This window comes from Microtus ochrogaster, linkage group LG5 (genome assembly GCF_000317375.1).
Source record: "Microtus ochrogaster isolate Prairie Vole_2 linkage group LG5, MicOch1.0, whole genome shotgun sequence".
NCBI lineage: Eukaryota > Metazoa > Chordata > Mammalia > Rodentia > Cricetidae > Microtus > Microtus ochrogaster.
The window spans coordinates 52324015-52334137 of NC_022031.1; the positions used below are offsets into that span (position 1 = coordinate 52324015).

Below are 10123 nucleotides of genomic sequence, written 5' to 3' on the forward strand. Positions count from 1 at the left end.
TGTGTGTGGTGTCTGAGGGTGTGTGTGTGTGTGTCTGAGGGTGTATATGTGTGTGTATGTGTGTGTGTGGTGTCTGAGGGTGTGTGTGTGTGTGTGTGTGTGTGTGTGGTGTCTGAGGGTGTGTGATGTGCATTATGGTTTATGTGGCGGGTATGAATATGTGTGTGTATGTTTGCGATGTGTGTGTGTATGGTTTATCAGGTGTGTGCAAGTTAGTGACATATGTATGCTTGTGTGTGTGTGTGTGTGTGTGTGTGTGTGTGTGTACAGCTCCCCCACTCATCTGAGAGGAAGTAGCATACCCTGATAGTGAAATAAAACACCATGATGTACAGAATCTAGGAGGACAGAGTAACAGACCTTTGACAGGAGCAAAGGTAGTTCTGCTTCCGGCTAGTGTGACTCCAGTCCTCACTAGGTTAACGTGCAACAGTAAGCTATGTCCATCAACAACACAGAACAGTGTGGACACATTACAAACCCAGTGTCAGGCAAGCCCTTATCCACTAGTTTTATTTTAGTTTCCATTCCAAACTCCAAAATCTGGAAAATATTAATAAGCAACATCAACTAACATGAATTTACTTATACATACCTCTTCAAAGATAAATTTGACTTGGGGATTTACAAGACCCCAATACAGACTACTGCTTTTACTGTATCTTGAAAATAAAATTTCCCGAAGTTCAGATTTACCTACACCTACTGTGTACCCTATGCCTCCCTATGTCATAACTCTAACAGTTAAGATACACAGAAAGCCAGGTCTACCTGATTCCAAAGATTACACTTTTTTCCTAATGGAAAAGGCATGTGAGGGGTAGTCAGGTATTTGGGGGAAGAGCTGTCATTCTGACTCAGGGACAAATGCAACTGATGTCTTGTGATGACATCTTCAAAAGAAGACACACCCCCGAAAGCTCACGGGAGTTCGTTCACTACGGTTTCCCTAATTACATATCTTCCTTATCTTTTCTTCACATTATATACCTGAAGTAAAATGATCTTTATTCCTGAAAAGTCCTAAGAGTTGTGGCAGCCAGGTGCTGTTGATGTCTGTGGTCCATGTTACCACCAAAGGCCAGGGGGTTGCCCACGATCTGTGAGGCCATGCAGCCACCAGAAGCCATGTTGATGTCTGTGGTCTGTACTGTACCAGAGACCATGTGGAAGCCCATGATCCTTGCTGCCTCTGACTATCAAAGGTAAGGAAGCTTCTTTTGCAGTGGTATTGATGATTGTAGACTCACAGTTGAGAATGGGAGACACGGAAGGCTTGTGGGACAATCTCTCTCCCCCATCCCCACCCCCAAATTAAAATCAAAGAAACAGAATAGACATAAAGCCATTGAAGAGAACTCTTTAAAATTGTGATAGGGATGCTGAAATGTAGCTCTTCACAGTTGATGGCCTCTCGCAGGGGTAGGGATAGGGAAGACTCAGCTTTCTTTAAGGGAGGGCCACTGGGAGTTTGACCATGCTCCAGTGAGTATGTGCGCAACACAAATTGGACTTTCTTTTTCTTCTCCCTCTCCCTCTCCCCCTCCCCCTCCTCCTCCCTTCCTTTTCCCCTCCTGCCCTCCCCCTTTCCCTTCTTCTGTTTTAGGGGCAGTCAGAAGCATGGGGGTGGACCTGGGAAGGCTGGCAAGTGAATGTTATTGGGTGTATTACATGAAATTTCCAAATAATTAAAATTTTATGTTAAAAAAGTCCAAAGAGGCCTAACTTCATAGCTGGTCTTATATTATTTCAATAGGCAAAACTTTTTATTACTTTTCTCTGGTCTTAGACTGTCATCTCCCAGTGCATGGTATCAGCAATATCTGAGGAAGATTTTCTCAATGGGTCATCAAACAACTAGTTACAGAGTGACTCGCTGAAAATAACAAATGGCACCAACTGCTGCCCAAAGTTTACCTATAAAGCATTATTAAATACAAATTGTTTTCTTAACTAAATACTTGTTTTTTGATTTTGTGTTTTTGTGTATACACACATGTATGAGTGACCACAGAGGCCAGAAAAGAACATTGGATCTCCAGATTGCGGTGAGCTGCCACAGGGGTGCTGGGAACCAACCCTCTCCGAGCACAGTAAGTACTCTTATCTACTGAGTCATCTCTCAGTACCTGAAGCCTCATTGTAAAAAAGAATTGACTTGAGCTGCAGAGACAGCTTAATTGGCAAAGAGCTTGCTGCACAAGCCAGACCATCTGAGTTCAGAAGCCCACACAACTTATTATAATTGTGTCATATTTTTAAATCCCGTGACAGTTACATGCAGTGGCCTATTCCCAATTTTTGCATACATGCTTGTGGTTTTGTGTGTGTGTGTGTGTGTGTGTGTGTGTGTGTGTGTGTACACGAATGTGAGCTGGAGGGCAATACTGGGTATCCTGGGTATCCTAAACCATTTATGTTTTGAGACAGTCTCTCAATAGCCTGGAGCTTACTGATTTGACTGGACTGGCTGGTCTGCAAGCCCCAGGGATCCTTCTGTCTCTCGGTGTTGAGATTTCAGATGCATAACTGCTCAAGGCTTTTGACATGTCTGCTGGGAATCCAAATTCAGGTCCTAGTACTGTGCGTCTAGCACTTTACCAACGGAGCCACCACCCAGGCCTTATTCCTCCTCCTTTAGACAGAGTTTCACCGTGCAACCCTTGGCCAGCCTAAAACTCACTATGTCGACTATGTTGGCTTCAAACTCACAGAAGTCCACTTACTTCTGCCTACAGAGCAGAGCACTAGGATTAAAGGCGTGCACCAGCACGCCTGGCTCCTACGCCTACTTCTCAAAGCTCCTTTGGGGCCACTCCCCCACTTACCAACACAGACCTTTCTGCACTCTAGGGCTACCTCGGGCTCCCACTTAACCACTCTGGACCTGACTCCCCAGCCTGAGGTGCTCGCAATAGCTGAGAAGGTGACCTTGGGCCTCTCTGTTCCTCCTCTTCCTTCAGCAAGGGAAAGAAAGGCCTGTTGGGCTTCCTAGCAAACGTAATAAGCCGTGAGCCCCTCTATTCCCTGTACCCCTGCAAACCCTTGCATCAGCATCTGGTCCTTTCTCTTACCACTCACTCCTCCCTCGGGGCTCAGCTGAGAGACAGTCGTCAGTGCCACTCATCGGGATGACAAAAGAATAAGAATGTCTGCTCTGACTGCTCTGCTCTGGAACAGCCTCAACCCTTCACTCGCACCAGCTGAAACCCCCTGCCCTGCTGGCTTCCCGCATCCTCTGCTCACAATGCTCTAGGAGGAGATGCTACTTCCTTCCACCTACCTACAGCCATCTGGAAATCAAGGATGGCGGGCACGGAGCGCCGGGGAGGGGCCGCAGAAATGCGCACGGTGTAGTTGGCACCTTGTTGGAGGTGAAGGCACACTTCTGGGGTCCTGTTGTCTGTGGTCACGTTGACTGTCTCCTCGCGAGCAGATTCCACAGCATTCGACTGCTGTCTTTCAATGTTTATCTTTAGAAGAGGAAAGACAAGAGGATCCACCATGACTTGGGTCAGAACGACAGAGAGACTTCGTGGTACTATGCACTGTTTCCTCTGCCTTCTCATTTCAGATACTGGGTAACCAGGGAGGAGAGAGAGGGCCGGCTCTGCCATGAGGGACCTGAGGACAAGATCTAATCACCCCAGGGACCAATGGGTCCTCAGCTGTGATGGAAGTGAGAACTCTATTTGGAGTGCTCTCCCGACCACAAATGTGAAAGATTTCGGGGTGAGTTGGGACCTTTGCAGGTTCCATGGAGTTTGAGGAACCGTGTGGGAAACAGCATACAACATGCATAGAGAGTTTGGGGAGTATGAAGTTTTATTTAGGAAGAGGATGTTGGGAAGGTTTGGTAGGGTAGGGGGGAAGGAGAGATAGAGAGACAGAGAGACAGAGAGAGAGAGTGACAGAGACAGAGACAGAGAGACAGAGAAAGAGAGAGGAGGAGAGAGAAAAGGAGGGGGGAGAGCTGCCTCTTCAGAAGAAGGAGAGAGAGAGACTGGGAGTGGGCAGAGCTTGTCTTTTAAAGGGACAGGGTACTGTCTGGATTCATTCTGCCAGGTGATCATAATGCACAGCATGATCATAACAAAATGACCAACGACAAAAGGAGGTCCTAGCACCAATTCAGCGTATGCTGACAGCCTGCTGGGGGAGAAAGGATAAGCACTTGGAAACAAAGCCCTATGAGAATGCCAAACATAAATGCGTGGCCCGCGTCCACATTCTGCTGGATGACATATCCATTAGACATAAAATATGCGGATATCTTAAAAATCCCATTCACTTTTTTAAAGGGCGCTGGAGCGAGAAAACATTTAGCCTGATCGTCTCGTCTCTCATGCTAACCATACAGTTGGTGGACAGCGGCATTAAACGGTATAATCTGGCGGTTGTTCCTAGTTACAGAAACGTCATCATTCTACCTTCATGGTTACTTGTGTGATGACAGCATGTAAGATCCATTAAAGAAAACCATCCTTTTCTAATAGAAGGAGGTTAACAGTATCTTCTAAACCTGTCTTAGCTTTGAGTTGGCTCTAACTGAAATTTTTGCTTAAGAGGGTATCCCAAGAGAGTTTACAAAATGAAGGAAGTTCACCCAGGCTTGAATATGCAAGGAATTAGCCAAGCAAGACTTTACACCAAGTGATTAACCATGCTGTTCCATGAGTTAAAATAGCTGGAGCTTGTTATTATACATTTGCAATGTTATTGTACACTTCACTTTATGTGACTGAAGGAAAGAAAAGACAGCTGAAGGGAGGAAGGAAGGTGGCAGAGTGGGGGGGGCGTGTGTGTGTGTGTATGTGCATGTGTGTGTGCTTGCATGTATGTGGGGCGTGTGTGTGCATGTGTGTGCGTGCATGTGTGTGCGCATGTGTGTGCATGTGTGTGTGCATGTGTGTGTGCATGTGTGTGCTTGCATGTATGTGGGGCGTGTGTGTGCATGCGTGGGGGGACGTGTGTGTGTGCATGTGTGTGTGCATATGTGTGCATGCGTGGGGGGCATGTGTGTGCATGTGTGTGTGCATGTGTGTGTGCTTGCATGTATGTGGGGCGTGTGTGTGTGTGCATGTGTGTGCATGCATGGGGGGGCCTGTGTGTGTGTGTGTATGTGTGGCAGAGGGGGTGAAGTTCCCACGTAGGCCACGACCTTCTGGCTCACACTTCCATCTCTGCATTAGGAGGGGAAGCAGCCCGCATTACTTACCATGTACATGATCTTGGAGTTTATGCTTTCTGGGCTTATGTGCCACCTCACACAGCTGTCATTAAACACAGACACATCATGAATTTCGACCACTATTTCTAGAATAGGAAAAGAGAAAAGAATTGACTCATGAGCTGTACCAGTGGGCTCTGGGAGAATCCTGGCGGACGCGGGGCATCTGTCCAGCTGGTGTCTCCCTGCTCACCAGCCACGCTCTGACTCAGATGCTGAAGTGAGCAGTCTGAGCGATCCCAGATGGCTCCTCATGAATGAGCCTGGCCCACTGCCTGGCCAGGCAAAGAAAAAAAAAAAGATTACTGCCTGAGGGTGGGGAAGAGCTCCAATTGTGATTAGCCTGATGGGCCACTGGATGCCACTGGTGTTCCTTCCATCAGGTAGGCTGGAGCAAGTCCAGAACCCATCGGATTCGCAGCTTCGTTAAAGCAACACTGGGAAGACGCGGGAGTCTGCCTTCCTCATCTTACCCTGGGTGGTAGGCAGTCATTCGAGTGACCGCTGTTCCCAAAGGGAAAATGGCACGTGTCACCATGCAGGGTGACTCCTCAGGAGAAGCTTGGGATGAACTAAGAAAGTTCTCCATAGAGTCCCTGATCACCCTGGGATTCTGCTAGCAGAAACCACGAGATCCTGGTATGTGAGAAGCCATGATTTCTCTGGGTTCTGCTTCTTCTAAATAACCTGCATCTCTATTCCATGTGATGAATCCGGCAATGTAGGAAAAAGCAAGAGTTCCCTTAAGTTACAGTTCCCAATGGACCCAGCCAGCCAGCGTGGTATGCGGAAGACCTACCTTTTCATTTTTAAAATCAAATTGCCTATAAATATTTAAAACCATTTCTATTTGCAAATGGCATGGTCTTCTTTGCATACACTCTGAAGGAATTAAAACTTTGAAAAAAACATGAAAGCCGAGAAAAGAGCTCAGCAAGGTTGAGGGACAGAAGGTTAATACATGTTACTATACAACAGAAACGAATGATTAAAGGAAATTAAAGCAATTCCTTTTACCATCAAATCAAAAAGGGGGAAAAAACGAAAACAACACTTTTAAGTTATGCATTTCACGTTCATCTCTGGAGAGAAAAATTCTCATTTCATCCAAAAGGGGAAAGAATATTCTACGGCCCTGTTCAAGCTTCTCCTGGAGGCAGATATCTCACGGGCTCCTGGGTCTGGTGTGCGCTAGCGCTGCGTCCACTTTGACGAGGTGACTGTGCTGTGCCTCCTGATCTGGGGCTTCCTTGCTGTGGCTCATGTACTCCAGCACAGGCAGCCTGGACGGGGAGAGGAGCTAGCGGACCAGTCACTGCCCTTTTCTCCCTGGAGGCAACCATTCAGAACGCTGTACCAGCAGGGGGGCAGTCCCACCTACCAAGGGGAGACCAGGACATTATGGCATCTTCACACTGGTTCTTTCTTTCCCTTACTATCGCTCTTGGCCCCTAGTCCAGCTTCCTGGAATTTTACTCCCCGTCATATAACAGTACAAACTCCTGGTTCTGTTTTGGGAGAAATTCAAGGTAAAGCCTGCATCAAGACAAGTGAGTTGAGCGGACTGTTTGCCTCGTAGGCATGGAGGCTTGGGTTTGATCCTCAGAACCCATGCTTGTTTGTTTGCTTGCTTATTTATTTACTATGGTTTAGTCTGATGGGCTGCTGGATATCGCTGGTGTTCCACTCAAGGAGGCCGGAGCAAGGCCAGGAACCAAGCCTGGTGTTGCATGCTTGCTTATAACGCCAACTCTAGGAAGGTGGCGGCGGCTGGATCCCTGTCCCATTTAGGAGGTGCGCTCCACATCGGTGAAAGACCTCATTTCAAAAGCCCAAGTTTGGTTCCCAGCACCCACATTAGACAGGTCACAACTATAACTCTAGCTCCAGGGGATTTGACCCAGGCACCAGCAACCACAGCACACCCACACAGACACATTAAAATGAAAACAGCGAAACAGACGTCTCCTGTGGAACAATATCCAAGGTTGACCTCTGGCCACGCACCCATGTGTGCATGCATGCGTGTGTCTGTGTGCGTGCCATTGTGCATGCGTGCGTCTGTGTGTGTGTAAGTGAGAACTATAATTCCTTTACCTGGGGAGATCACATTCCCCTAACTAGCTCCTGTCCCTTCCCTATAGTAAATCTCTTCTTAACCACCAAGAGGAAAAAAAGAGCCTGAATTTTAAAACCTGCAGAGCTAACTCAGTTTTCTTTTACAGAACCAAAGACAAATTTACCTGGTCTACTTGGCATTATCTAGATTCTATGTCCAGCTGCACCTGTTTTGGGGTAAATCCAAACTGTCTATTAATAAATACGTGAGAATAAACTGAGGCAGAGAAGACAATGCAAATTTCTGCAGAGATATCAGAATATCCACGATGAAGCCTAAAATAACCCATAGGTTCCCATGTCAGTGATTCTCTCTGGAACACAGAGAATGTGGGGGGAAAAAGCATCCAGTTGCCAGCATGAATAAGCAGGGAGACATAATGTAACAGCCTTGTTGGCTCACCTCCTCGGGCAGCAGTGGTGATGCTGGTACCAGAGTAGCAGCCTGGATAAACGTCAAGTATACTGACCACTTCTGCTGCTATCCTTCCAAGCCCCAGAACTCTCAGCCTCTCCGCTCACTCACACGTCCTTCTGATAATAACTCAGCAGCTGGTTCACAGGAAACAGAAGTCTCTCTCTCCCCATCTTCTCCCTGATTGCCAATAAAGCAAACAGCCTTCCTATTTGGGGTGCCTGTGTCACCCAAGCAGAGATTGGAAAAGGGTTTCCTTTCTTGTTCTTCCTTTTTGCTCATTCACTATGACAACTGCAAATGACATCTCAAAGCTGCCATCTGCCTCCAGCCTGTGCCACGCTCTGCACAGATGGGACTCAGATCTGATTACAGAGGAGCCAGATATTCCACCCCAAAGAGTGGCTGAGCAGAGTTGGTGACTCTTCCCACCGAGAATCTACAAACGGGGTGAAAAGACTTTTTTTTTTATAGTGCTGCCCTTTGAAACTATGGCTCTTGCACACTAATTCTAACTTTCCCTATAACTGAAAAACACACACAGGCTGACAAGATGGCTCAGTGGATAGAAGAGCTTGCCAGCAAGCCTGCTGACCTGAGTTTGATCACAAACCCCTAAGGAGAGAACACACCCCCTACGCTGTCCTCCAGCCTCCAGTGTGCACAGTGGCATGCATGCACCAGCACCTACACACAAATAACCAAACAGACGTCATAGGCATTGAAAAGAGGAGCTGGAGAGAGGGCTCAGAGGTTAAGAGCACTGGCTGTTCTTCCAGAGGTCCCGAGTTCAATTCCCAGCACCCTACATGCTGCCTCACAACCATCCACAATGGGGTCTGGGGGCCTCTTCTGGCCTGCAGGCATACATGTAGGCAGAACACTGTCTGCATGAAAAAAAAAATCTTAAAAGAAAAGAAATTGAAAAGAAGGGAAAAGGAAAAGAAGAAAATCATGTAGGGAAGTCTTTGAAGCGGCCTCCCCTTCATTCACTGCTCACAACCTACAGAATTGCTCCCCGTGAGGAAGACTCCACCTCCATTCTTCCCTCAAGGAACACATTGCCCAATGGAAGGAGCAAACACAGATGCAGGCAGATTGCATTATCACGGGCTCCACACAAATACTGAAGGGCACAGAACAGGAAGATAGCAGCTCTCACTGGAGGACCCGGGAAATTCAGTTTCACGGAGGGCGCAGCCTCAGTAGATAAATGGCTGCAGAGGAGGGAGGACGTGTGAGCAGAAAGAATGGGTCTGAATACCGTGCTCGTGAAAGGGTGAGGCAGGGAAGAGCAAGTGGTGAGGGGGAGACGTCAGGTAGGTACAGAAGTGAGGCCGCAGAGGATACACAGGAGGGGACAGGGACGGGCTTGCACGCCGGATTAAAGGCACACGCCTCCAAACAGAGACAAGCTGCAGGATAACGAGAGGGCCAGTTTTCCATTTGGAAGGAAGCACTCGAGCGCAGAAGAACCGGAGGTCATAAAATAGAATATAATACTGTTTACTCAATGACAACTATATGTCAGGCTCAGACTGCTCTTGACAGACTTGATCTCATTTTCCCAGCAGTCATAAGAAGCAATAATAAAAACAATAAGAAAGAGAGAACACTTATCGAGTTATAACTATGAACCAGAAAGTGGGCACAGGACTTCAACGTTCAAAATATCCTGATGACTAGCCATCACCGTGTCCATTTTATAGACCCGGGGCGTGGATGTTAAGAAACCTCCGAGGCCCAGACAGCGTGAGGGACTGAGTCCGGACTCACAATTAGATGCATTACACCCCGCTGCTGAGAGCCTTTAAACTGAAGCAGATACTCAGACAAGAGGTTAGGACGTGAAACCGGGGTACTGTATTATGAAACAAGAAACAATTCTGAAGGAGATGAATGGGAAGTGGCGGAGCAGGAACAGAGAGGAGCCCTGGCTGACAGCCAGCCTCTGTGCTCAAGGGTCTGAATGAATCACCCTTCAGAGAAACACGAGAGGAGGCAGAGTGGGCTGTAAGTGGGAACGATGAACTGGTTTGAGGACGCGCTGGATGTGAGCTGTCTGCTGGCCGTCCAACGGGCAATCAGCCTTAAAAGCCATGGATCTGTGAGTGGAAGACACAGGTAGTGAAGGTGAGACATAGAAGTAGGTCATAGAGAGGGGCTCGGTGAGAGAAACACCGCTGCTCAAGAGACCTGGGAAACAAGGGCCACACGGGGAAGGGGAAGGGGAGGGGCTAAGGGAAACCGTGCTCAGGAAGGGAAGGAAGGGACGCCTCTTTCTTTTTTTTTGGGGGGGGGGGTTGGTTTTTCGAGACAGGGAGGGTTTCCCTGTGGCTTTGGAGCCTGTCCTGGAACTA

The 10123-nt window shown here is 47.8% G+C and overlaps 1 protein-coding gene across 1 annotated transcript in view; it reads right to left on the reverse strand.

Moving 5' to 3' along the window:
• The window catches only part of Susd1 (sushi domain containing 1), a 126673-nt gene that overhangs the window by 58502 nt on the left and 58048 nt on the right, over positions 1-10123 (reverse strand). Inside the window, exons 7-8 of the mRNA XM_005362390.3 lie at positions 5219-5316; positions 3284-3473 (exon numbers count right to left, since the gene is read on the reverse strand). Of these exons, the coding sequence (XP_005362447.2) occupies positions 3284-3473; positions 5219-5316 (288 nt within the window). The remainder of the gene's footprint in view (positions 1-3283; positions 3474-5218; positions 5317-10123) is intronic.